The sequence below is a fragment of the Rosa chinensis genome, chromosome 6 (assembly GCF_002994745.2).
Source record: "Rosa chinensis cultivar Old Blush chromosome 6, RchiOBHm-V2, whole genome shotgun sequence".
Lineage (NCBI taxonomy): Eukaryota > Viridiplantae > Streptophyta > Magnoliopsida > Rosales > Rosaceae > Rosa > Rosa chinensis.
The window spans coordinates 6,344,657-6,370,556 of NC_037093.1; the positions used below are offsets into that span (position 1 = coordinate 6,344,657).

Consider the following 25,900-nt stretch of genomic DNA (forward strand, 5'->3'; position numbering starts at 1 on the left):
ATCAAGAAGGCATTCCATCTCTCCGGAGAACATACTGAAAAAGAATAATAAAGTTCGGAATATTAACACATGTCCATGACATTGAATGATAATGCGATACTTTTATTAATGAGGAAAATAGCCAATGATTACATCAAGGTTTTCCAAAGTCTATTCCAAAATAAATCAAACTTGAGACAAATTGTAGTCACTCAATCCGTTTGGTAACTCCAATGAAATATGACCAGGAAAGTAGAGAGAGATGTTGGTGGAGCGAGGCTCGCTTAAGTACCCCGATCTCAATTACTTTCCTAGACATCATACTTCATTTGATGCGCCACATAAGAAAGAGTTAATACAATTGTCATTTATTGACTAAGACACATTTGCCATTATTGTAAAATAGAAAGGACTATTCTAATCAAAGTCTGCGGCATCCTCGTGCACTTGATTAGCTTTGAAGTCCTCTAGGGTGAGATTGACATCTTCACTATCTTCATCTTCGGCAAGGTTGGTTTCTTGCTCCCTGAATTGCCTATACTCCTTGTAGCTGTCAGCTAGTTGGGTACTGGCATGGCATTGCTTGAACCAATGCTCTATTGATCCACTCCGATGACACATGTCATTGTGGTTGCCTCCTTTCATTTGAGGTGCAGATTGTCCACGTTGTGGATATTCCCTAGGAGGGTTACTGCTACTACCACGTCTCATGGTGCGACCTCCACGGCCCAAATTGTTACCTCCCCGGCCTATGGTGCTACCATATCCTCGGCCCATGTTACTACCATATCCACCTCTCCTACGTGTGGAGTTGCCACCACGTGTGGAGTTGCCACCACGTGTGTCCGCGCTAAAGTTGCGGTTTCCTTCTTTATTGGGGCGGTTATACGGACCCATCCGTCCTTCTTGTCCCCTGTTATTAGGGTACCGCTCCTTGCGCCCTCTTTTGGGTGCATTATAATTTGCCTCGCGAACGCTCTTGGTTCCAATAGGCCTTGAATGATAATTCTTTACGAGGATGTTGTCGTGCTTTTCAGATACCGACATGATATTGATAAGCTCATTGAACCTCGTAATTCGTCCAGCATTGACTTCAGTGCGATATTGTTTTGATATCACAATTGCTGCGATGGGGATGGTGGAGAGAGTCTTCTCAATTAGTTCTTCTTCTGTGAGAGGTTTTCCACAGAACCTCAACATGGCTTTGAGGCGAAGAGCTTCTGAGTTGTATTCAGCAACAGACTTGAAGTCGGAGAAGCGTATATTGTTCCACTGAATCTTCAAGACAGGGAGGAAGGTATCTTGGATATTATCAAAACGCTCTTCTAGCGCTACCCATAGGTCTCTTGCATCTTTGATTGACATGTATTCCAATCTGAGTGCTTTATCCATATGGCGTCGCATCAAGATAATAGCTTGTGCGTGCTTTGTGGGTGTTCGTTGGAACACAAGACCCTGGTCAGGTGCCTAGATTATAGGCAATATCCCTCTTGAAGTGAGATGGTTCTCAACGTCGGTTACCCAGCTATGATATTCCGAACCCGTTGAGTCAAGCATTTGAAAGTTGAGTCTAGGTTCATTCGACATCCTTGAAAATAAGAAGAGAAGATATATTAGTTTCGGAGTTTAAACTTCCACGAAAGCTAAAATAATAAGATTTCCGAGCTATGCTACCAAGAAATCAATTTTCAATAATATTTAGATTTAGACCAAAACAATGATGTTTAATATGATCATAAATCGATGCTTGCGGACACTCTTAGTCCGAATATTATGAACACTCTTAGTTCATTGATTACGAACGCTCTTAGTTCGTTTAGCGCGAATTTCTATAATTCCGCTTTTAATTGTAAGTTCCCAAGAAAAAAAGAAAGATAGGAAAAAGGAGGAAAAACTCAAAAAGGGAACTTTTAGTAAATAATACCTTGAAATAATGTTGCCGGAAAAAGTTGTCGGAGGTGACTGGAAAAATCGCTGGAAAAAGTTGAGAAAATCGCCGGAAAAGTCGTCGGGAAGTCGCCGGAAAAGTCGTCAGAAAAGTCGTCGGAAACTTGCCCTGTAGATCTGTCGGCAGCTTCTCGGCAGGGGCTCGGCAGGTCCTCTTGGCAGGTCTCGGCAGGTGCTCGGCAGGGGCTCGGCAGGTCCTCTCGGCAGGTGCTCGGCAGGACTCCTCGACAGCTTCTGCGCAGCTGCTCGGCAGGTCTCGGCAGCAGCTCGGCAGGACTCGGCAGCGGTCCGGCAGCACTTCAAATTTTCCGGTGGCTGGTTCAGGCAGTTTCCGGCCGGTTCTTGAGATTCTGAGGCCGGTTCTGAGCTTCTTGAATCAGTGGCTTTGATATTTGCTAGGGTTTGGAGGTTTTTTGTAGGTTTGGAAAAATGACTTTGATCGGATTATGAACTTCCTCTACTCTTGTCAATTTCGATTCTAATTCTAGAGTACTTTCGTGCTGATAACGTGTTTGAGAGTATACATAAATTAACAGAGAGAGGGAGAGTATATTCGTGTGTTTATTCTTCTCACAATGGAGGGTTTATATAGGAATACAAAACTAGTGTGAAAGCTCTAAGATATTATCATTTTGGTGATAATCATCTCTTGGTTGATTGAGGGCTGCAGCTCCACATACTTGTCTTCAATGATGATAAGTGCCATGCTGTTGCTCCTTGTCATAAAGTATGTCACACAAGTCCTCGTACACTCAAGTACCTATATTTATACACTCAAATACCTATTACATGATATAGACATTTATGCTATGACTCATACTATGACTCATACAATATGACTCATATATACTACAACAATTCGTAATTTATTAAGCAAATGGAAAATTTGGAGCAACGTATCTCTCTTCCTTCTCTCAAGCTCTAAGTCAGCGACACCAACTAACAGTAGCGTGATGCTACGGCCATGTGCTCGCTTGTGTCTCCTATCTCGTAGAACATTTAGCTCAGTCAACCTTCCTGTCCTTCCCACACAGCCCAGCCTCACCCTGCAAACAAATAATCTGCTTGGTGAAGTGCGAGCCCTGGCTACGCGGGGGCAACTCAACGAAGCACTCTCACTCTTCTACACTCTTCAACCGCCACCAACACAAACTCACTGCAACCAAACCTACGCCACTCTCTTCCACGCATGTGCTCGCCACAACTCCCTCCAACAAGGCCTTTTTCTGCACCATTACATGCTTGCGCACAACCCCATCACTCCTCATCCCGACCTCTTTATCTCCAACCACCTCATTAACATGTACGCGAAATTTGGCTACCTAGACCATGCCCACCAACTATTCGATGAAATGCCCAGGAGAAACCTCGTCACATGGACCGCTCTCATTTCTGGGTACGCACAGCGGGGTCGAGCTGAAGCTTGTTTTCGTTTATTTGCTGCCATGTTGGTGCATTACCTCCCGAATGAGTTTGCATTTTCCAGCGTGCTAAGTTCGTTTGCCGATAGTGATGGCGGATATGGCCGGCAGGTACACGCCCTCGCTTTGAAAATGTCCTTGGATGCTTGCGTTTACGTTGTGAATGCTCTCATCACCATGTATAGCAAGGTGTGTGATCATGGAGGTGTGTTTGACGTTAGTAGAGACGAGGCGTGGAAGGTGTTTAGAAGCATGGAATCCCGGAATCTTATAACCTGGAATTCCATGATTGCAGGGTTTCAGTGTCGTGGACTGGGAGCTCAAGCTATTGATCTGTTTGTACAGATGCACGTTGATGGACTTGAGTTTGACCGTGCCACACTTCTCAGCGTTTTTTCTTCCTTGAATGGAGTAAATGGCATTGATGATATAGTGGTCACTAAGTTTTGTTATCAACTGCATTGTCTGGTTATCAAAACCGGGTTTATATTAGGAATTGAAGTGGTCACTGCATTAGTTAAAGCTTATTCAGATCTTGGAGGGGATGTTGCTGAGTGTTACAGGCTTTTCTCTGAGACAAGCTGTCATCGGGATATTGTAGCGTGGACAGGCATTATGACAATATTTTCCGAGCGGGACCCTGGAGAAGCACTCTCCCTTTTTCGTCAATTACGCAGGGAGAATTTGGCTCCAGACAGGTATACCTTCTCAATTGTTTTAAAAGCCTATGCAAGCCTTGCAACCAAGCGCCATGCCTCGGCGGTTCATTCTCAAGTTATCAAAGGCGGGTTTGGGGGTGACACAGTCCTTGCAAATGCCTTAATCCATGCCTATGCTCGGTGCGGCTCCATTTCCTTGTCTAAGCAAGTTTTTGATGGAATTGAGTTTCGTGATGTTGTTTCGTGGAACACAATGCTCAAGGCTTATGCCTTGTATGGACAAGCTGCAGAGGCACTGCAGCTTTTTTCACAAATGGACATTAGACCTGATTCTGCTACCTTTGTTTCTCTCCTCTGTGCTTGTAGCCATGCTGGACTGGTAGAAGAAGGATCCAGAATCTTTGACTCCATGCTTGAGAGATACGGAATTGTACCTCTATGTGATCATTATGCATGCATGGTTGACATTCTTGGTCGAGCAGGACGAGTTGGTGAGGCTGAGAAGCTTGTGAGTAGAATGCCAATGAAGCCCGATTCCGTAGTTTGGAGTGCACTCCTTGGATCTTGTAGGAAGCATGGAAATACACAGTTGGCCAAGTTAGCAGCTGATAGACTGAAGGAGTTGGCTCCAGAGGGTTCATTAGTTTATGTACAAATGTCAAACATATATAGCTCTGATGGTAACTTTGGTGAAGCGGGCCTAATTAGGAAGGAAATGAAAGGGTCTCGAGTGAAAAAGGAACCTGGATTAAGCTGGATTGAGATCGGAAATCAGGTGCATGAGTTCTCCTCTGGAGGCCGACGCCATCCAGAAAGGAATCTTATAAGCAGAAAACTAAAAGAACTGATTGGACGGTTAAGGGAAATTGGTTATGTTCCAGATACACGCTCATCCTTGCATGATGTGGAAGAGGAGCACAAAGAGGAGCAATTGTACCATCATAGTGAGAAGCTAGCTTTAGTGTTTGCCATTATGAATGAAAGCAGTTTACATTGCGGTAGGACTGCTATAAAAATAATGAAGAATATCAGAGTATGCGTGGATTGCCACAACTTCATGAAGTTGGCATCAAATCTACTTCAAAAGGATATTGTTGTGAGAGACTCAAACCGTTTCCACCACTTTAAAGATGGCATATGTTCTTGCAATGATTACTGGTAAGCAGTAACAAAAGCACATACCTTGCCAAGATGCCATGAGTAAGTACAAGAAGATTATCAGGCTTCTTATCTGCATTTGCAACATCTCTGGAGGAGGAGGATGCAAGACATCCCTGGGTGGTAGTGATAGCGTGAGCTCTAAGGCCTTGGTTTCTCCAAATATTATATGCGCAATTTCTAATTATCAGAAGAGAAGGCCAAATAAGAAGAAGATCAACAAGATGATGAGGAAGATGCCTAGAGCTCCTCCTTATGAGGCTAGAAAGGCTGTGTTGTGGAGTAGATTTTGAGCAGTAGACTACCAGAAAACGGTTCGTAGCTCTCTTTGATGTCAAGTATTTATCTGTTACATGCACAATAAAAGCCGAAGTAGCTCATCTTGCTTGAAGTTATATCATAATCTGAGGAACAAGTCGACAAAGGGCATTATTACTTAACTTTCCGATTTGTTTTGAAGTAATCGAGTTAATCCGATGTTTAGATTTGAAGCCCAGTCACTGCATTGCTTTGGATTTTGGAATGCCCAAGTAGAATAAGGAAGAGACTGCACAAATGGTGGCCCTCTGTGGCTTATTTCAAAGTTGCATCACCTAGTGCAAGCAGCAGAAGGTGGTACTGATATATATAGTAGCAGAAACCATGAAGTTTGATTGAGAAAGCTTAGTCATCAGATCATGCTTGGAGACAAGGGGCTGACCTCGGTGTAAGTACCCTTAAATTTCTTGGTAGATCAATATGTGTGCACGTCTGCGTGGTATGTAAGAAAGTATGAATGAGTTGGAATTGAATAATAATATATCATTTGTTGTTTTCTACATTGCCCTTTGAATCTAGCTGTTCTAACTCTCGTATAGTTTTAGCAGGCACTACATTGATGTCAACAATCTTGATCGATGTCTTTTGCAATTAGGTCATTGTTGTGTATGGCTATTGATGAGTGAAACTGTTTTGCTTCACCAATCTAAAAGGTTAGATCCACCTCTCAACTAATGGCTTAGAATTACTGATCTTATATTTAATTGTATATGAATGTGTTTCAGACTAGTGTAACTTTCGTATATCCTCTTTAACTTGTGCAAGATCATCAAACAATCAATGAGGATAATCTGCCTTTATTTATAAGCATTTTTCTTAGATCATACCACCACACTCTCAAGTTGATCATTCTTTTGTGAACCCATGAACATTCTCTTTCCTTAGTTGATTGTTGGGTTTATAACTTTATATGTGTACTTCATTAATAGCTTGTTCTGCAAAGATATATACAATCATGAATTGGAGTTTGTTATTGAATCCAAATAGCTTATGAAAAGGCCAAAGCATGGCTGTTGGGTAAACAGAATAGAGGGTTGTGATTGCAGCAAGAAAGACTGACAGAAAGTTTGAAAACAGGGTCGTGAGCTAAATTGAATATGCAGATAGTTTTATATTTTGTTTTTTATTAGAACAAAAAATAGGCAGGTATTTCTCTTGTTATGTAATTGTCAAATTTTAGAGTATTGGTGGGATTAAAGTCTTCTGGAAATGCTCATAAAGTGCTGCTGAAGCTGGGGGAACAAGTTGAAATGATTAGTGAGTTCCAATTGTTGGAAGAGTGGATGAAAGTTAGGATTCAAATGAAACCTTTGATGTGAAGAGACTAAAGAAAGCTTTTTGTATCTGATTGTTATACTGCAATATAATTACTATTTTCCACTAATATCTTGAAATTTATTTCTTTCATCATTGCAAACTTGTATCATAATTAAGCTAGTAGTTACAAATTCAATCTCCATCTTGTTTTGCAGCCTTCTCTAACAAATGAAGCGAATTGCTGTCAACATCATACATGAACCACACACTTTGCTGTTTATATTTAGGCTTTGAAAATTGTCCATCCTGCTCGTGGGCTTCAAGGCTGCGCAAAAGAAGTTGGCATCAATTCTACTTCAACAGGAAATTTATTGTGAGAGACTCAAATCCTTCCACCACAATTTATGTCGGCATACGGTCTTGCAAACGACTCTTGGTACATAACAAACTAGGAGCAACAAACCAAACCAAGCCGGTCGTGCTTGCATTTATCTGCATGCTGTTGATGCTGGAACTTATCTCTGATGTCCTTGGATCATTTTGAGCCAATTTCGACTATGATGGACATTTCAGAATAGCACAACTAACGCAGATATACATTAGCTTCCGTTGCATTGTTTTACATTTTGATGCTTCATGCCTAGATGCCTAATATATACTGCTATACTAAAAGCTCAAAAAGCTTATTCTTTATGTATAGATGATGAATGTCAAATTCATCCGATTAATCAAGTAAATGCTGCTGGACTTTTAAAAAAAGCACCTCAAAAATGAACGAAGATTTGAAGGGAAAATGATCATTTACCCGATTTTAGGCTAAAAATTGCCCACTTGCTCCACCAACTGTTTTTTAACCCCATTTACCCAAAACACTCTAAGGGATTATTTCCCCTTTACCCAATTAATTCTTTTTTCTTTTTTTTGAGATTTTTTTGCCCTCTCCTTCTTTCTCACTTAGAGAGAGAAGTCACCTTCCACCTTGCTGTGCTCCGGTGACCAGTGGCCGGCGCGGTCTCCGGCGACCGGTGACCGGATTCCGGCGACCAATGACCGGATTTCGGGAACCAGTAACCGAAATTCGGCGACCGATGACTGGAATCCGAAATCCGGCTATTATTGCCCCCCAGTAATCATATTACTGCCCCCCAGTAATCATATTATTGCCTCCCAAAAATCATATTATTGCCGTCCAGTGAATTGTATGAACTCCCAAAACCAAAATGAATACACTACAGGAACAATTGATCAATTTATAATCATATTATTGGCTCCCAATAATCATATTATTGCCCCCCAATACAAAGTCCAATGTCTCTACTGTCTCCTAATAGACCACCAAAAATGCACCATTTTGTATGATTCACAGATAATTTGGCTTTAATACACAGAAAACAACAGGTAACTTATCAATACACCACACTATAGTGATCCCTGTCCCTCATTTCAAAGTCTACTGGGGGCCAATAATGTGTCTACTGGCCCCAGTAGCCAGGAAATGTATTGGGTAGCAAAAAAAAAAAAAAAACCAGAAACTGATTTGGGCACCCAATCACCATCTTCGGCGGCACCGTGGCTTTGTCTCCGGCTTCTGAAGGCTATACGTCGGTCGACGTTCGGGTCTGGACGACGAGTCTGGTTGAGTCAGTTGCACTGGGGTGTGTACCAGTGATAATAGCCGACGGAATCGAAACCCAAGAACCCGGACGATGAGTACAGCAGATCTCGTCGATGCATCAGACCAGATCGTGAATCATCTTCAGACGCCGATGTCAATGACCCAAATTCTTCAGACGCTGCCGATGTTCGACCCAAACTCCATTTCGGCAAGAGATCAGACTTGAACCAAATCCAAGTCGAACCAAACCCGACCACTTCCAATCGTCGGCCACCTCAACTTCTTCCATATTGACGCGCCGGGATAGAACCTGACAATGCCGCCGTGGCTCCTAATCGATCCGCTCCCAAATTGGATTCTGAGGCTCCGGCGATGTCTTCTCTGCCGTTGATGAAAGAGAGGAAGCGTGTGAGAGAGAGAGAGAGAGAGAGAGAGAGAGAGAGAGAGAGAGAGAGAGAGAGAGAGAGAGAGAGAGAGAGAGAGAGAGAGAGAGAGAGAGAGTCTGAGAGGAAAGAGTTTAATAGGGTCAAAACTGTCACTATAGGTTAGATTAGGTAAACGGGGTTAAATAACTCTCGGTGGAGTAAGTGGGCAATTTTTTGCCAAAAATTGGGTAAGTGGTCACGGCCCCTTATTTTTATTTATTATTATTATTATTATTATTATTATTTGTTAGAAATCAATTAGGAAATATTTTGCCTTGCTAAAAAAAAAAAAACTAAATTTAGTGGGTGAAACCGGTCCATTGGCCACGTGTCAGTTTCATCCATGGTACACCGGTGCAATCAGGTAAAGCCGACTCCAAATGTGATTCGGTGTTCACGATATATATAAACGACGTCGCCTAGTTTGAGAAGAAATCAATTAAAAGGATCAGGATTTGAGGACTCAGGAATTGTTTAAAGGGTTCCGTCGTCTCCGATCTCAGCAAAGCTCTCACCATGTCGACAAACACAAAATTCAGCGTTTACGTAGGTCAGTCTTCTCTTCCTCCTTTTAAATTCGCTCAACATTGTTTGGTTTCAGCTCTGAATCACAGACAAAATTCTTTTCTTTCCATGTTAGTTTCCCAGACATTTAATTTAATTATTCTTAGCTTGAAATAGATAGACAGTAATCTAGAATTGTTTCGATTCGCAGACTAAAGCTTCTGAAAAATTCAGTTACTTTGGCAAACCTATCATTTTTCCCTCCCTTATTAAATTTAATTTCCTCTTCGCAATTGGATGTTTGATTTTTGTTGGAAGTTGGTTGGAATGGTGTGAAAGAAAATTGATTGGTAGGTCGTGAAAGAAGAAGTCGGATGCAAAATATAATTCTACTTCTCTTTTGGGCTTTTCTTACTTTTTATAATGTATAGCTTATGGGAGAATTGTGGTAGGGATATGCAATTTTTCGTAAGCTATGTAGAAGTTTGTTTAATATGGTAGTATCTTGGGCTTGAGTTGAGATAAAGATCAGTGTTTGAAACTGCCTCAAGTTGTTATGCTCTGTGTGTGTCTGCTGAGTTCATGTTGTGGGGAAGTAGTTTCTTCTATCTATGCTAAAGGATTATTTTTACAATAACTGGTCGATGCATAATACTTGGGTACTGTATGTATTTGATTTCCTCGTCTCTGACTTTTTATGTTTAGATCAAGATTGAACCACTGTGTTGTATTCCGCTTGTCATATCTAAGTTTTGCTTTTTTACTTACTTGACATTTATTTAACAGGTAGTTTGGATGAGCGGGTGAGTGATAGAGTGTTATATGATATTCTAATTCAGGCAGGGAGGGTAGTTGACCTGCACATCCCTCGAGACAAGGAAACCGACAGGCCTAAAGGTTATGCTTTTGCAGAATATGAAACTGAGGAGATTGCTGAGTATGCTGTTAGGCTTTTCTCCGGTCTTGTGACTCTCTACAATCGAACACTCAAGTTTGCGGTAATTTTATGCCTTCCACTTCTTTAGTTCTCCATGAAGGCAATCTTCGTGTGATTGTTGACATACATGTGTTTGCAGTTTTTGCACCAAATGTTAGTAGTTCTCTAGTTGGGTTGACACTTGATTTTTTTGTTCCACAGATTTCTGGGCAAGACAAGCCTTCACCTAATGTTGCTTCTACAGTAATGCCCACACCCAATTTTTCTAACAAATTGAGGTCTCCCCCTGTACCTATTAACAATGTAGAAAACTTGCAGAATTCAATGAGCTTATCAGCACCCTGCAAAATTCCAGCTTATGCAGAAACTTATCCCTCAGGTGATTTGTTTATTCTTTTCTTTTCGTTTGATTTGCCTATTTCTTCTCAACTCAAAATGTCATATTATAAACTTGCTGAGACATTCTTTTTTATTCAGTGCCCATTCCCCCTGGTGTAAATAACCAATCTAATGGATTACATTTGAATGGCAACAATTTCGAGTATAGTCGAAGAGTTATTGGGGCAACATTGGATACCATTAGTCGCCCTAGGTCACGCCGCTATGATATGAGTAATCCAATTTCCTATCCCTCCTACTAAAATTAAAGAATGAAGATTATAGATACCTCCATGGCTAATTTTCCTGATAAATTATTAAACTGAGGTATCTTATGGTTAGTGGATGCTACATTAAGCTAGTTTGGTCTGTTAGTATGCCAGTTTATAGGTGTACCCAGGTATGTATATTTGCTGTACTTCTTGTTGTACTTTCTATGTTTAGACTTGGTAAAGTGTAGTTGAATTGTCTAATTATGCTTCCCCTTTAGAAGGCTGAACTTTGGAACTCCTGAAAGCGAAAGCAAATTTCTCATATGATTGCTTGTTTATCTGCGTTGTTATCTCTTAATTTGATTCTTGTTGCTTTGATTTGGTTATATAAATGTACTTCTACATTAAAGTTAAAAAAAGAAAAAAAAGAAGTTGATTTAGGCTGTGATGATGCGACTTGTGCTCTAAATAATTAGTTAACCTGTGAGAAGTTATTTGTCTGCTACCTATTTTATGCAGCTTTCTTTATATACCCATGTCGTTCCAATATTTATTGAAGCTGTGTATTTTTTTTTTTTTGGACGGTGGAGGTTTTTTTTTTTGGGGGTGGGGGTGTTGTGTTGTTTTGTGTAGGGGATCTGACTGCTAATCTAGCCAAATCCTAGCCACTTCCGTACCTTCCTCACCAGTTGGGCTAATTCCCAAGGGCTTTGTATATAGAATAATTATCTGAGTTGAATTGTTTAGAGTTGTTAGCTTATTATTAACTCATGGGTTACCTGGTTTGACGTCTCTCTAGCTGGTTTGTCAAATGTAATGATATGTCTTGGCAGTCTTGCTGTGCTTTTTTTTTTTTTTCCCTTTCTTTCTTTGCAACGGATAATTTACAATCACTAGATGAATTGTTGATTAGAAAGAAAGAACAAAAAATGAATGCAGTTAACATTGTTAATGAATCAAAGAACAAAAAATGAATGCAGTTAACATTGTTAATGAATCAAAGAACAAAAAATGTATGCAGTTAACATTGTTAATGAATCAACTAATATTGATGTGGTCATGATGGAGCAGTGTAAAAATAAAAAAATAAAAATTGTGAGCTTTATCACACTGTTGGGAAAGTACTAAGTACTGTGTACTGTAGTGGTAGTCAGTGGGTCCATAGGTTATTGGATAATTAGAAATGATACATTTGAAATGATGTCGTTAAATAAACTTTCAATGAGAGCAGTAAGGTTTAAGAGATTGATGTGCGATGTTCTAAAAAGATTCATCTGCAGAGTCAAGAGATCGTGTTTTATTTTTACAGTCAAGTCTGGGAGGGTTTATTAAGATCATATAGGCATCGAGGATAAAGGAAGAAGTGGGGTTCCAGGACAGGTAGCATGGGAATAGAAAGTTGCAATGTTGATTGCAAGGGATTTTTGTCTTATGTGCTCAAGTCTCCACTGTGATTATTGTTGCCATATTCAATGGAGTTTGATTATGTTTTGAGATATATTATTACAATTTGATTTAATACAGTTGTATTTTCATTGGACTGTTTAGCCTTGCTTGGTCTTTTTTTTTTTTTTTTTTTTCCGTCTTTGGCAGTCCGAGTTGCTGGATCTGCTTTTGATTAACAAGTTCTGGATTTAGTGGTGTTCACCTGTTCACCAGGTGACTAAGGATTTTGTGGTCATCCTCCATTGGATTCATTAAGGGTTTGAATTTTTTTTTTTGAGAAGGGTTTGAATTAAATTCATGGATTTTATGTGTTTCAATTTTAACCCTTGATATTTTATCCAAGGGTGGTTGACCACCAGATTCATGGTCACTGACCAGGTGAACATCCTTGTCATAATACTTTCATTATAGACATGCTGTCTCCCCTTTTAACGATGGTCTCAGTACCCAATTTTTGGACTACATTAGCTGATGTGTTCATTAATGAGGCCACGAGGGCGTGTAGATCCACATGCTACATAATGTGGTCATCTAAAACGCTTCGGAGTGGTTGATTTACCGTACTTGTCTTTTTCTCTCTTCCTGGGTATTGGTGGTCCAGGCTCAGTTGGCTGTAACTGGTAAATATCTCCCAGCTCTCCTGGAAGTTTGATCTAGCTGCCGTATTTGGTGACATCGGATTTGGCACTACACGAGTTTATTGTCATATTTTGCATGTGCAATTGCTTGTCTCACCTACATGCATTCTAACAAGCTTTATTAGACTAGAATGATATATGTGAGTCTCAATTGGATGAAATTAAAATTAGATTGAGTACAATTCTCATCTTGCAATTTGCCTGAGCTTATTGTTAAGCTTTATGCTAGCCTACTGTTGGTTTGATGGGGTTGTGGGTGTCACAGGACAGTCTCACCACCCCTTTAGGAACTACCAAGAGATGGGCATCCTTGACTTTATGCCTGAAGTAGTCTTATTTTACAAACTATTTTGCACTGTTCTCCGAATTTCTCTAGTTTCATTGACTAGCTTGGAACTGGTAATTGTCTTGGGTCACAGGCTACAAAAGCGCTTGATTTTTCAGCTGTGATTTTATAGTTTTGGTATAAGTGTGGCCTGCTTACTTTTGAACGAGCTTAATTGTTGGTGACCAGTTTAGTTTGGGCCATAAATCTTTACGATGTAATGGTGTTGAATGAATCGATCTTTGTGGACAACAATATATTATTTTTCTTTTCTGGAAAGTAATTAATTAATGTTGAATTTCTACATACTAATGATCCAATATTTATGTGCTTCATCTCCTCACTTGCAAGCAAGAGAACCTGTTATCACCCCTAAACTTTGTGTCGAACTTGATGGTGCAGGTTCTCCGTGATGAATCTATATGGCTTCTTGAATAGTAATGCGTGCAAAATTTTCATGTAATGTCTTGTAAATTGCCTTGAACTTGAAAAATAAGGGGATAAAAATTGCTCCCACTACTAATTACCCCAAGTTCAATGAATTATCGTTTCGGTTTTCTTGAACTTGTGGTATAAAAAGAATGAAGAAATAGCGTTGGGTATTATTGTTATGAGCGGAGTGTTGGCGGTCAATTTGGTGGTGGTGGTGTTGTGTAGATTGTGGTGCTGTGCTTCTGGATTCTGGTGTTTACAAAACCGAATTCAAGATCTACATTTTGGATTTAGAGTTGCGGGTGGCAGTTGTTTTTGAAATTGAATAATGTTGTGTGTACCACCTCTAATGCGGGAGTGTTCAATATGAGAACTTTTTCTAATTAGATGAGTAGTCTAAATTTTAATTGAAATGTTTTTTCTTCAACACAGATTATCCAATCATTTGATTTAAAAGTCTTCATTAAAGTTTGTCTAAAAATAAAAAAAAGGTTCTCATTAAAGATGAACCAATTAGAAACGAATTTGGATTTTGATGCGGATTATAATCAAAATCTATTTCGATGATAGATTTACGTGTATATCGATAACGTAAAACAAAAATATTAGTAATACATCTACAAATAAATATTCCAAAACAAAAAGTTTAAACTCTCTCAAAAAGAAGATAGGATAAACCGTCTTTGCTGGTTCCTAATGTTGAAGGAAGTGTGCTGCGTGATGGCTTCTACCATGCTCTCATCCTTAATTGCAGAAAGTTAGTTGTGGAAGGGGATTCCAAGCTGGTAATCGACATATCAACAAGAGGTGCGGTCTCCCTTGGCGTCTCCGAACCTTAGTAAGAGATATTCTCAACCTTGTTGCCAAATTTTGTTGCGAATGCAATCGCGAATCAAGGGCACATTTTGAAGGTTCCTGCTATGTGGAAGGAAAAATTGCCGCTTTCTGCCTTATCAGCTTTTAATTTTGACAAGTTTAGTTAGGATTATATTAGAGCAACTCCAACAGTTTCCTTAAATTTTAATTTTTCTCTATTTTAGGGAAAAATAAGCCTCTTTTGCTCCAACAGATTTCATATAACTATCCCCATTTTAGGGATAGTGAGGAAAGAGAAACCCAAATTCCCTAAATTTACAGCAAACTTTAAAATTTTAAGGAATAATTATGGAGATTTTAAAGATTGCTGTAAAATAGGGAATCTGTTGGAGTTGAAGAAGAAAAAGAGGCTAAAGTTTTGACTATACTGAAATCATACTTGCTCTTAGGAGCTTCAAGTTGTAACCTCTGTTTTTCTCTTGAAAAAAAAAAGAAAAAAAAAAAGAGAGAGAAGGATAAACTGTGACATTGTTGTTCATCGAGCCTTAGCTTTGTATTGGGCCTAGTAGCCCTAGATTTTGCCATACCCCTTGTAATCTCTTAGTCTCCGAGTTTCAAAAGTTACATAATTTAGTTTTTTTTCAACAAAGTTACATAATTTATTTGCTACTTATTAAGAAAACAGTTATTGTATAACTTTTGACTAAACTATTTGATTAAATTTTGCTGAATATATTTTGCTACTTTAACTTATAAATTTAGTAGTTTACATAATAGAAGTTATGCCAAATTGAGTCTTCCACTCTCTCGCTTGTAATATGCAAATACTGAAACTACAAACAAATGGCACCGAAGTATTTGGTTTTGGTTTTCGTAAGGCCCAAAAACGATTGGTACTAACTGAATGGAAGGCCCAATGTCATCTACAACACGAAGAGGCAAACGACGCCGTACCAGCCTGATTATAATCGAACGCCTCCTCTGTTTCCCTGTGTAGTCTTCCATTTTGGTCTGAGCTCGAGAAATGGCTTTGCGCCTAGGAATGCTCAGGTCCGGCAGAGACCACTTGGCCTCCATTTTCGGCTTTCGGAGGTCGACCCACATCGCAGCCATGCCTCCGCCGTCGTTGTTTGGGTCTGTTCAGAACCGAATCGCTTCCCCACATTTTGTTCTGCCGGAATTCGATCGGGAGGCAGACACCGGTTTCGGGTTCCCAAGTATCTCCTTCGGTGGTTCCATGGAGCTCATGGCTGTCCCCAAGAGGAAGGTATATAATTCTATTCTGGGATTTCCAACTATTTACTCACTTAGGGGTTTAGGGTTTAAGCCAAACAGCTCTTATTTACTGTTTGCTGATCTTGTTTCATTTTACGAGTAATAATTAGGAATGGGTTTCTGTTATTCAATTGAAGGCGTGATTTGTACGATGATTCGGGGCTTCATCTCCTCTTTTGGATTCTGTTTGTTATTATATTTCACGTTTACAAGACGATGTGTAGAGTTTTGACCTTCAATGCTGTATATCATGCAGACTTCTCCCCACAAGAGAGGCATAAGGAATGGCCCAAAGGCTTTGAAACCTGTTCGGGTTATAATCCGATGCAAGTAAGTTCTCTCCAAGCTAACTTAGCTTTTCATTTTCAAGTGGAAGTCCAAGTAGTTTACTGAGCACTTGTTCAGTTTGTCAATCAAGTCTAGTATAATTAGGTAACATTTCACATTGTTGATATTTAGTTGCGGATTATGGTTTTTTTTTTAGAGAATGGGAATTTGGTGGACTACTTCCTTAACTTGGCTAAAAGGAAAAAGATTTTGTTAGGCCGGTACTCTTTTGCAACTGATGTCGGTAATTAATTGAAGGCATGCATTTGGTGACCAGTTGAAATAATTCAAGTCATCTAGTTTATGTCAATGGACTTAGCAGGGCGGTAGAGCATTGGGCTTGAGGCTTTTGAGCGGACATACGTTAAGAGATCATTGTGAAGTTGGAAACTTTAGATGTGATTTAGTACTAAGGATCAAATACTTCATTCTTTGCCCAAAAAATGTGATAATGCGTGTCTTTTATTGTTCTTTCATGTTGAGTACACCGATATCCCAGCATATAGTATAAATGTTTGTCATATTATTATACTATTTCATGCTTAATTGCTTGAAAATGAGAACCTTCAGATACTGATGCACAATGGATCATTTTGATGTCCAACAATATTTGCTTGCAGGAGTTGTGGTCGAGTCAAGCTGCCGCACTATTATTGTTGCGGTGGACATAGGGGAAATGACAGTAATGGCTCAGTTAGTTAGATTAGATGTTGTATCTGCCTTATAAGCATTTGAAGCTTTCTCTGTTGGATTTGTTCTTTTCCTCTTTTCCATCAATAAAGGGTTTGCTATCAAGTGGCTCACTTCTAGTTCTGATCAAATTAACATATGTCCAGTTACATTCATTACACTTATTTTGCATATTATCGTTCAAAAGGAGGCATTAATCCATCTCTAACTTTCTGATGAACACAGAATGAGGGATTGACTCCAGGGATTCTATGACAGTCGACATAAACTATGCATATATTGCATTTGTATAGGATAAGATTTCACAGTTTTATTTTTATGAAACCAGCATTATTCTTTTTTCTAACATCATTTTAGAGTTTCTCTGAGAAGCAAGAGATGGTCTACATATATTTCTCTAAAGTTTAATCAAAGTTTTTGGCTATTATCATCTAAGCCTTTTCACTAGCACACTCTGGCCGATGAATCCTGGAGAAGTCCATCTTTTATTTCTTAACTCGTACACTTTCCCGACAACTTAGTCGTCAGATGTACACCCTTACTTATTTTTAGCAAACTTGGCCGTTGAATGAGTCGTTAGGTGACAACAGATGCATGTTTGGGTGACAATTTTCATACATGCTTGTGCTCGAAAACCATGGATGCATGTTTGGTTGTTCCCAGGTTCTTAATTAGCGACAGGTCATTCGAAGTTAATCTGGTACAGATTTTACTTTGTGAATTTTCTTATCATCCCACTTTGAAAAATCATAAAACAAATTGGGTCCCTAATTTTCAATCCTTCGGTTCAGGAAGTGTTAAAAATCGTGCTTTAAAAATAGGGAAATTTCTGTGAAAAATGTCAATTTTATAATTTTCGAGAGTCTGAGAGAGAGGAGGTTCAAATATAAAATTTGGAGGTATGAATAGAATTACCAATGTTTACAGGAAAGAGATTAAACGTGTATCCCTTCAGTTATTCAAGAGCTGGAGAAAAGCTAAATCAACTGAAATGATCCAAATCAGCTTCATTCAGTTCGGTTTTGATTAAGAATTTGAAAAAATTACCAGCTCTAGAGCTTTTGATTACGAAAGTGACTGAGCATGTATAAGTTTTACGTGCACTTTTATCTACATTGTAATTTAATTTCATTTTCCTCGATCTGTCCAGACATCTTTGAACTATAGGAAGTCTTAAAGAAAGATTGTGTACCTTTCCTTCCTTTTCGTGTGCATTACATACCATGTGACAACAGGAGGAATCCATTCTTCAACTCTTCAACAATATGAAAAACCAAAAGCTTTGATTTTGATTCATAAATAGCTCTATGTGAGCTTAAGAATGCCTACTTTCCAAACCCTTGTTGGAAAGAAGCAAAGACAAACAACTATCCAACACATTTGGGATCCTTTTGGAAGATCAATTGAGATCCTTTGATCCTTTTCCAAATCCTTTTGGGATCCTTATTGGAAAGAAGAAAAGACAAACAAATATCCCACATATTTACACTAGCTAGTAATATTGCTTCAATTGAGATTTGCAAAGTATGCTAATGGTCCGACAATAGCACCATTTATGTATGTTGCAGGCTCTGAATGACTATAATCGGTGCGATCATCTGGAAACCCATCATTCTGATTTGGACCTCCAACAACAGCTCCAACTAGGAGGTTAGGATTTGGATTTGATGAATAGAAGAATGGTTGGAAACCAGCTTTACAACCTATGGTTTTTGGATGACTTGCCAATGAGGGCAATGAAGATCCTCTGTGGTGAATTCTCTTAGGATAGCGAGGTCCATAACCTACCATGTAGGACATGTTCAGTGGGTTTACCCCTAATATGTAGTCCACCTGAAATTAGAAATTTCCATCAAGTCAAGCCATAGATCATGTATCACGTATCCACATATGCATGTGTGAATATAGTAAGGATAATCGTCTGATATTTTATGTTGTCTAACTGTTAGTCTCGCACTACGTATAAAACAAAACTCTAGCATACAATGATTCATATTGGCAGTTTGAATTTCCAACAAGGTTCTTAAGTAGATTTACCTGTCTCTTGGCAATGTTTCTTAAAGTGCTTGAATTGACAACAAGATTGCCACAGTTAAACCTGTGCTTTGTGGCAGACATGTACTTGGAATAGGTAGTAAGCAAGAATGTTATTGAGGTGACATATTGGAGATTACTTTCAGGCAGCTTGAATATGAGCCCTCCTACAATTTCAAGGAGTCTTAGAATTTGATTAAAATCTTAAACCAAGTAGTAGCGAGATGTAGAAAGTCATATCCTACCTTTTGTATATTGTGTGCTTGAAGAGGGTGAGTTGGGCAAAATCCGGCACATAAATTGCTCAGCTTGTTGTTTATATGAGTCAAAATTCTTGTCATTGTTCAACACTGCCCTCTGAAAATCAAGCCATTCTTTTAAATTACAAAGGTTTATAGTTGAACAAAATAAACTTAGAATTTTATAGATGAAATTTTACCCTTGATAGCAGAACATAAGCACCAGCAAATTTGTTGTCCCAGCTGAAGATATCAGGTGAATCACCAGCTCCCAAGGATTTCAAGAAATTGAAATAAAAGACATCATTTGTTGCTCTAAGAAGCCATGCAGCACCCCAAAGTAGCTCATCCTGAAATCATTTAACGCCTTAAAGAAGTTAATAAATTAAATACATAGTATATTCACCTTCTTAATTAACCCATATATTCATTGTTAAGTCTTGTAGTGCCAGTAGTTACGAACACATATTCATAAATTCAGAAGTCTTAAATTCAAATCTCCTTCTCTCAATGGTGATAATAATCATAAAACAAAAGAGTGATGCTATGTACACCAAATATATTTATCAAAATTTGATCCCACATGATGTGGCAAGTGATGTGTCAACTGCCACATAATCATCTTAACTAGATAATTTCCAACTTGTTTTATTATTTTCACTTTTTGCCTATTATTTTCATCTATTTTTAGGGTAAAAACTGAAGATCAGAAACCCAACGAATTTCTTTCATATGCAGGCCATTGTTTTCTTTCTTTTCAAATCCTAGAATCGAAGACCATGCTGTTGTAGCAATTAATATTGAAAAAGAAATTTCTAATTGGTTCCATAGATCTTATCTTCCCAATGTGCTCATTCTCTAATTGAACAAATAAAAAATTCTAAACATCTTTTTGTAGAAAATTGATGAGCAGGAGATGCAAAACTACCTCTTCAAAGATTAAGCATATGTGAAAAGAACTTGCTCATCTCAAATTGAGCTAGGTTCCATTTTTGTGCAGCATAGATAAATGTTAATAATTTGAGAAAAGACGAACATGCTCTTAGGTTGGATTCAATGAATCAATGTCAGGTAGCTAGAACCCTAAATCTGAACATTGAAGATAAAATCACCGAATTTTTTTTTTTTCAAATAAAAAGAAATTAATAATTTTTATTTAATTAACAAAAAAAGAAAGTGGACATGTTAGAAATTATTGGGATGTAAATGATTACGTGGCAACTACCATATCATTTGAGACTCAATTTTGGTAAAAAAATTTGGAATCCCAGGCATTTTTCAAAACGAAATTGTCCAAAATAATAAATTAACCCAACAAAGAGCCAAGAGTGCTTTTGAATTAAGAGCCAAAGTCACCAAGAGCCAAAAGTGCTTTTGAATTAATCAAAAAAGTTATAAAAAAGTTATATTTTATAGCTAAAATATAAAATAAAACTATTTAGGAATAGTTTTGAGAATCACTTAAAAGTAGTTACGAGAAATTTCCTCGTTTAAAAGTGTTTTTTTTTAATATTTTTTAAATAGTTCCTAATAATGTGAAGTCAAGCAAAATGATAACATACCATGTATCCTGAATATGAGCAATAAAATGGGCAAACAGCAGAACCAAGTGAATCACTGTAGGCACCTTTGTACTGAATTGCAAACTGAAATACTTTCTTGGCTGTTCTCAATAACAATTTTGAATACTTGAGGTCAACCCTTCGGAAAACCATAGAAGCAGCAGCCAATGCGGCCGCCGTCTCTCCAGCAACATCCGAACCAGGATTGCTAGGTGAGACCCAGTACACGGTTCGAGCCGTGTCCATGTCTTCGGGCCTTTCCCAACACTCGTGGTCTACATTAGGGTCCCCGATCCCAACGTAGAGCCTATCGGGCGTGGCTCGAGCACACTTTAGAAGGTAGTTTGCGGACCATCGGATTGCGGCTCGGGTATTCGTTAGTTGGGGCTCCATTTTTTTGCTATATTCAAGTGATCCCCATGATAGCATTGTCGCAGTGAAAGCCATTGGGAAGTTGAATTTGACATTGTCTCCACCATCATAGTATCCTCCAGTTAAGTCCACCTATATATCAAAGAGTTCCACAAAATTTTCATTAATCTTCCAGTCTTTTAGTCCTCAAAAGGCAATATATATATATATATATATATATATATATATATATATATATACACACACACACACACACACATATATATGTTTTAGAAACTAGAATAAGAAACTGAAGAAATAGAAGCATATTTACTAACGTACTTTTGCGAGTTGACCATCGGAAAGTCCAGAATTGGACCTCCAGGTAATTTGCTGGGCAGCGCCGGAGGGGAGCTTGCCTGACCTCTGTCCCTGGAAGAAGAGGATGGACTTTGCAAGGGCATCTCTGTAATTTGGGTTGCCTGCTTGGACTATACCAATACTAGTGCCCAATGATATCAACACAGAGATGAGGAACAACGAAGACATTGCCACTGATATACTAAATTTGTCTCCAAATTAAGCACCAACTTACTATGGCTTTGTTAAAACTCCCATGACTTTGTTGGAGTGATGAAATGCCTTTAAATAGGGGCGGGAAGCCCAGTTGCTAATTCTGGCTTTTTGTTCAACCACTTATTCTTCTTCTTTTTTTGTTATTTTCTTTTTATTTACTTGTTTTTCTTTTCGAATTCGAAAGAAAACTACAACTTGAATCTCTGGATTTTCCAATATTTTACTTTATCACGCATGAGCTTAAAAACTACTATACTAAGGACAATACGAAACCAAACATAATATTATAAATATTGATAACTGAAAATATTTGCAAAAGTTATCAATTATTCAATTTACTTAAGGTATCGAGCGGTCAGACCAAAAAAAAAAGAAAAAAAAAGAAGGTATCGAGAGGTCCGTATATACCTGTAAATTGAAAACGCTAAGGTAAATATCAAATATCTCTTGTGCATAGGAAGCAATGTGCCTTGGTGACGTAAGGATATATATTGGTAAATGCCTTGCAGTTCTTTCTTCCACTCTTATTTAGGGTTTCCTTTTAGTACATTAATGTGTATATCAATACAAAAAATTTCGTTAGTGATCATTCAGCTATGAAACTAATCTAAAATGTACAGAATTAGTCTACTGCTGTACTAGTCTATTATACTAACGTATTAATTAAGGAAGAAGTTTGCGATTTATGAGCAAGCCATGTGTCAACCCCTAAACCCTAATAATATAGCAATTACCGATTAACGTGCTTGGGATTCATCGGTACAAAGTTTATTTGTCTTTACAACAAATTTAAAGAGCTTAAGCTTTTCTTTGGATTAATCCCATTTAAGGAAATTAAGCTGATGCACCACTATATCATCATCATCTAGGCATATCACTTCATCTGAGGAAGTGAAGGATGCCCTCTTTCAAATGTATCCAACATTCCAACCAAGTCACCTGGTCCAGATGGGATGCCTCCTATATTTTTCCAACATTATTGGGAGACTATTAGGGCAGAAGTGACTGTTGCAGTTCAAGATTTTTTGCATTCGGACCAGCTTCTAAAACAGATAAACTACACTCATATATGCCTTATACCTAAAGTACGTAAGTAATCCTGAGACGATGGCTGAATTACGTCCCATGCTGTGCAATGTCATCTATAAGCTCTGCTCTAAAGTTATTGCCAATAGACTGAAGGTGATCTAACCTCAAATCATATCGCCATATCAAAGTGCGTTTATTCCAGGACGGTTGATTACAGATAATATATTGGCTGCCAATGAAGTTTCTCATTTCATTCATAATAAGTGATCTGGTCAGGATAAGTATATATCATTGATCGAAGTTGGATTTGAGTAAGGCATATGATCGAATGAAGTGGATTTTTTTAAGAAAAGTTATGGAGAGACTTGGTTTTGCTACTTCATGGATTCAAATGGTGATGCAATGTGTTTCCACAATTAGATACTCTTTCTTGGTTCGTGGGAAGCCTAGAGGGTATGTAATCCCTTCTCGAGGGCTCCGTTAGGGAGATCCTCTCTCTCCATATCTCTTTATTCTTTGGGCAGAGGGATTCTCAGCATTACTTACTCAGAGTGCATTGTCTGGGGCTCTTCTAGGTATTTCTATTTGCTCCGGAGCTCCGAGTATTAATCATCTTTTATTTGCATATGATAGTTTGTTATTTGCGGAGGCTACTCATTTGGTATGTCAAAAGATACAACAAATCGTAAAAGTTTATGGGCTAGCTTCGGGACAGCAAGTTAACTTCCATAAGAGCTCAATGCATGACTTTTAGTAAGAATGTTAGTGCCAGCGAACAGTTAGATTTGGCTACTGGACTGGGAGTAGTGGTGGTAGAGTCGCATGAGAAATATCTAGGACTTCCTACATATGTCGGGTGTGCAAAAACTGCAACTTTTCAATACATAAAAGAGCGGCTAGACAAGAAGTTACAAAATTGGCAAGGAAAGTTACTAAGTGGAGCAGGGAAGGACATTCTTATTAGAGTGGTAGAACAGTCATTACCGACGTATGCAATGAGTTACTTTTTATGTACATTTTTTTTTTTGTGATGATCTACAACAATTCTGTGCTTGGTTTTGGTGGGGTTGTACACTAGAGAAGCAAAAAATTCATTGGAAGTCTTGGTCTGCTCTTTGGTTTCCGAGGGAGGAAGGCAGGTTAGGTTTTAGGGATTTGCATTCCTTTAACCTAGCTTTGCTAGCCAAACAAGGGTGGAGGGTTATGGAGTTACCACATTCCCTCATTGCAAAATTATACAAAGCTAATAAGTATTTTCCGAATACCTCATGATAGACATGTCTGGTACTATGATAGTAAAGGAAAATTTTCGGTTAAAAGTGCCTACAGGTTAATTATTAGTTTCGACACAAGGGGATGGTGAGCAATCGAACCCAATGCTTTCATTTTGGAAGAGGCCTGTGGAAAGCCACTGTTCCTGGCACACGAAGATTTTTATGTGGAAATTGGTACAACAATGCCTTCCTACAATTGACTTACTGATAGCGAGGCATGTGCCCATTGAGAATACATTATTGCTATGTTTGTTACATAGGATTGGACGAGATTGAACTAGGTTATGTAATAAAATTAGACTCATCCCACGTTTGGCACACATAGAACCCCTAAATGAGATCAGAGAGTCCCCGCATCAGCTCCTGACCTTCTTACATAGAACCCCTAAAACTCACCGGACTGTGGAAGCAAGGACTTCAACAACGCTCATTAGTCTCTCCATCCATTTTGCGCGCTTCAGCCTCGTCTCTCCATCTCTTTCGCACTTCAGCCTCGTCTCTCCACTCTCGATCGCGCTTCATCCTCCTTGAACTACTTGTCCAAGTTCAATTTCTTTTCTCTCTCATGCTCCTTTTGCTTTGATTCTGATTCTCTCTTCCCTTCAACTCCGTCTAGCTTCTTCTTCTCGTGTATCTACTGTGATTTGTTAAATTAAAGACTATGGATTGATTTTCTATCAACAATTGTTTATGGGTTGTAACAATTGATGTATGAGTAGCTTGATTTGCTAAGAATTGATCAATTTCAAGACTGGATTTTTTTTTTCTTTTAACAACGTCTGTGTTTTTATCTTCTTCTTTGGTTGGTTGTTTTCATTGATTTTGGATGTTGATCAATTCTTGGTTTTTTCTTTTCTTTTAACAACGTGTGTGTTTTTATCTTCTTCTTTGGTTGGTTGTTTTCATTGATTTTGGATGTTGATCAATTCTGAGTTTTTTTTTTGTTTTAACAACGTCTGTGTTTTTATTTTCTTCTTTAGTTGGTTGTTTTCATTGATTTTGGATGTTGATCAATTCTGGGTTTTTTTTTCTTTTAACAACGTCCGTGTTTTTATCTTCTTCTTTGGTTGGTTGTTTTCATTGATTTTGGATGTTGATCAATTCTGGGTTTTTTTTTTTCTTTTAACAACGTCTGTGTTTTTATCTTCTTCTTTGGTTGGTTGTTTTCATTGATTTTGGATGTTGATCAATTCTGGGTTTTTTTTTTCTTTTAATAACGTCTGTGTTTTTATCTTCTTCTTTAGTTGGTTGTTTTCATTGATTTTGGATGTTACTGTGAAATCCTATATATGGATCGAAGGCAAATTATGTTGCTCTTATTGGTGGAGTTGTGGCACCTAGAGACAATGTGTGCTTGTACTATGCTTGTGCTACTAATGTTTAATTTGAGACGAAGACGTGCTGAAAGACATGCTCTAAATAATCGTTCATTCGTTAGACGTGACACTCATTTGAGTTATCTAGATAGTATTATAGGCAATAGTGAAACCGAATTTGTACATGAATTAAGAATGGATGGAAGGACTTTTGGCTTGTTGTGTGAACTGCTTCACATAGATGGAAAGATAAAGAGTGATTGTTTGGTGTCTATGGAAGAGCAAGTCTGTATGTTTTTACATATACTTTCACATCATGTGAAGAATCGTACTATTAGAGGTAGATTTTTTTTTTATCCGGATAGACTATTAGTAGGTATTTCCATTCTATACTACAAGGTGTTTTACGATTGCAAGGTAGTTTTGTTGAGGGTACCTGATCTGGTACTTGCTGACTGCACAGATTGTAGATGGAAGTGCTTTAAGGTTAGTTTATTATAGGGACTGCAGTTATGCCTTTTCTGATTGTTAAAGGTTCATCTCTATATGTGCAGTTTATAAACTTCATGAATATATATATATATATATATATATATTTAATAGAAATGCTTGGGGGCACTAGATGAAACTTACATTAGAGTGCGTGTACATGCAATTGACCAGCCAAGATACCGCACAAGAAAGGGTGAAGTTGCTACAAATGTGTTAGCTGCTTGTTCTCATGATATGCAGTTCATAGTTATCTTACCGGGTTGGGAGG

The 25,900-nt window shown here is 38.4% G+C and overlaps 5 protein-coding genes across 11 annotated transcripts; 3 read left to right on the forward strand and 2 right to left on the reverse strand.

Moving 5' to 3' along the window:
- Positions 1–396: 396 nt before the first annotated feature.
- LOC112170697 lies at positions 397–1,179 on the reverse strand. Its single transcript, XM_024308021.2, has one exon. It carries the CDS (start codon positions 1,177–1,179, stop codon positions 397–399), a length of 783 nt encoding a protein of 260 aa, XP_024163789.2.
- Positions 1,180–2,789: 1,610 nt separating this feature from the next.
- LOC112169785 (pentatricopeptide repeat-containing protein At1g71420) lies at positions 2,790–7,513 on the forward strand. Of its 4 annotated transcripts, none has more exons than XM_024306844.2 (3): positions 2,790–5,870; positions 6,022–6,135; positions 6,955–7,513. In XM_024306844.2, exon 1 carries the CDS (start codon positions 2,880–2,882, stop codon positions 5,166–5,168), a length of 2,289 nt encoding a protein of 762 aa, XP_024162612.1. In that variant the 5' UTR covers positions 2,790–2,879; the 3' UTR covers positions 5,169–5,870; positions 6,022–6,135; positions 6,955–7,513. The 4 variants fall into 4 exon arrangements, with proteins under 4 accessions (XP_024162612.1, XP_040363671.1, XP_040363672.1 ...); XM_040507737.1 differs by having other exon boundaries at positions 6,031–6,135; XM_040507738.1 differs by having other exon boundaries at positions 2,790–5,478.
- A 1,665-nt stretch (positions 7,514–9,178) lies between these two features.
- LOC112173767 (splicing factor 3B subunit 4) lies at positions 9,179–13,946 on the forward strand. 3 transcript variants are annotated; one of them, XM_024311450.2, is made up of 5 exons: positions 9,179–9,329; positions 10,070–10,281; positions 10,422–10,463; positions 10,539–10,599; positions 13,622–13,946. In XM_024311450.2, exons 1-5 carry the CDS (start codon positions 9,296–9,298, stop codon positions 13,630–13,632), a joined length of 360 nt encoding a protein of 119 aa, XP_024167218.1. In that variant the 5' UTR covers positions 9,179–9,295; the 3' UTR covers positions 13,633–13,946. The 3 variants fall into 3 exon arrangements, with proteins under 3 accessions (XP_024167218.1, XP_024167217.1, XP_024167216.1); XM_024311449.2 differs by lacking the exon at positions 13,622–13,946 and adding an exon at positions 10,698–11,241; XM_024311448.2 differs by lacking the exon at positions 13,622–13,946 and adding an exon at positions 10,698–11,241 and having other exon boundaries at positions 10,422–10,599.
- Positions 13,947–15,405: 1,459 nt separating this feature from the next.
- On the forward strand, positions 15,406–16,914 carry LOC112172994. 2 transcript variants are annotated; one of them, XM_040508682.1, is made up of 3 exons: positions 15,406–15,734; positions 15,999–16,072; positions 16,227–16,673. In XM_040508682.1, exons 1-3 carry the CDS (start codon positions 15,492–15,494, stop codon positions 16,255–16,257), a joined length of 348 nt encoding a protein of 115 aa, XP_040364616.1. In that variant the 5' UTR covers positions 15,406–15,491; the 3' UTR covers positions 16,258–16,673. The 2 variants fall into 2 exon arrangements, with proteins under 2 accessions (XP_040364616.1, XP_024166304.1); XM_024310536.2 differs by lacking the exon at positions 16,227–16,673 and adding an exon at positions 16,690–16,914 and having other exon boundaries at positions 15,423–15,734.
- A 1,116-nt stretch (positions 16,915–18,030) lies between these two features.
- LOC112174032 (endoglucanase 3) lies at positions 18,031–21,540 on the reverse strand. Its single transcript, XM_024311726.2, has 6 exons — positions 21,288–21,540; positions 20,595–21,098; positions 19,233–19,382; positions 19,039–19,150; positions 18,797–18,960; positions 18,031–18,592 (listed from the first exon to the last, which is right to left on the reverse strand). The coding sequence occupies exons 1-6, from the start codon at positions 21,492–21,494 to the stop codon at positions 18,266–18,268; spliced, it is 1,464 nt and encodes a 487-aa protein (XP_024167494.1). The 5' UTR covers positions 21,495–21,540; the 3' UTR covers positions 18,031–18,265.
- Positions 21,541–25,900: the final 4,360 nt, after the last annotated feature.

What these genes read in the sequence shown, in the direction of transcription:
- LOC112169785 (XM_024306844.2), top strand. Translation starts at nt 2,880, where the DNA reads ATGCTACGGCCATGTGCTCGCTTGTGTCTCCTATCTCGTAGAACATTT.
- LOC112170697 (XM_024308021.2), bottom strand. Translation starts at nt 1,179, where the DNA reads ATGTTGAGGTTCTGTGGAAAACCTCTCACAGAAGAAGAACTAATTGAG.
- LOC112174032 (XM_024311726.2), bottom strand. Translation starts at nt 21,494, where the DNA reads ATGTCTTCGTTGTTCCTCATCTCTGTGTTGATATCATTGGGCACTAGT. An exon ending in GCTCATATTCAGGATACATG is followed by an intron (nt 19,383 to 20,594) that starts GTATGTTATCAT and finishes AAATGATTTCAG; the next exon opens with GATGAGCTACTTTGGGGTGC. An exon ending in AAGCACACAATATACAAAAG is followed by an intron (nt 18,961 to 19,038) that starts GTAGGATATGAC and finishes TTGAAATTGTAG; the next exon opens with GAGGGCTCATATTCAAGCTG.
- LOC112173767 (XM_024311448.2), top strand. Translation starts at nt 9,296, where the DNA reads ATGTCGACAAACACAAAATTCAGCGTTTACGTAG. An exon ending in AAAATTCAGCGTTTACGTAG is followed by an intron (nt 9,330 to 10,069) that starts GTCAGTCTTCTC and finishes TTTATTTAACAG; the next exon opens with GTAGTTTGGATGAGCGGGTG. An exon ending in TGCAGAAACTTATCCCTCAG is followed by an intron (nt 10,600 to 10,697) that starts GTGATTTGTTTA and finishes TTTTTTATTCAG; the next exon opens with TGCCCATTCCCCCTGGTGTA.
- LOC112172994 (XM_024310536.2), top strand. Translation starts at nt 15,492, where the DNA reads ATGGCTTTGCGCCTAGGAATGCTCAGGTCCGGCAGAGACCACTTGGCC. An exon ending in TGGCTGTCCCCAAGAGGAAG is followed by an intron (nt 15,735 to 15,998) that starts GTATATAATTCT and finishes TATATCATGCAG; the next exon opens with ACTTCTCCCCACAAGAGAGG. An exon ending in CGGGTTATAATCCGATGCAA is followed by an intron (nt 16,073 to 16,689) that starts GTAAGTTCTCTC and finishes ATTTGCTTGCAG; the next exon opens with GAGTTGTGGTCGAGTCAAGC.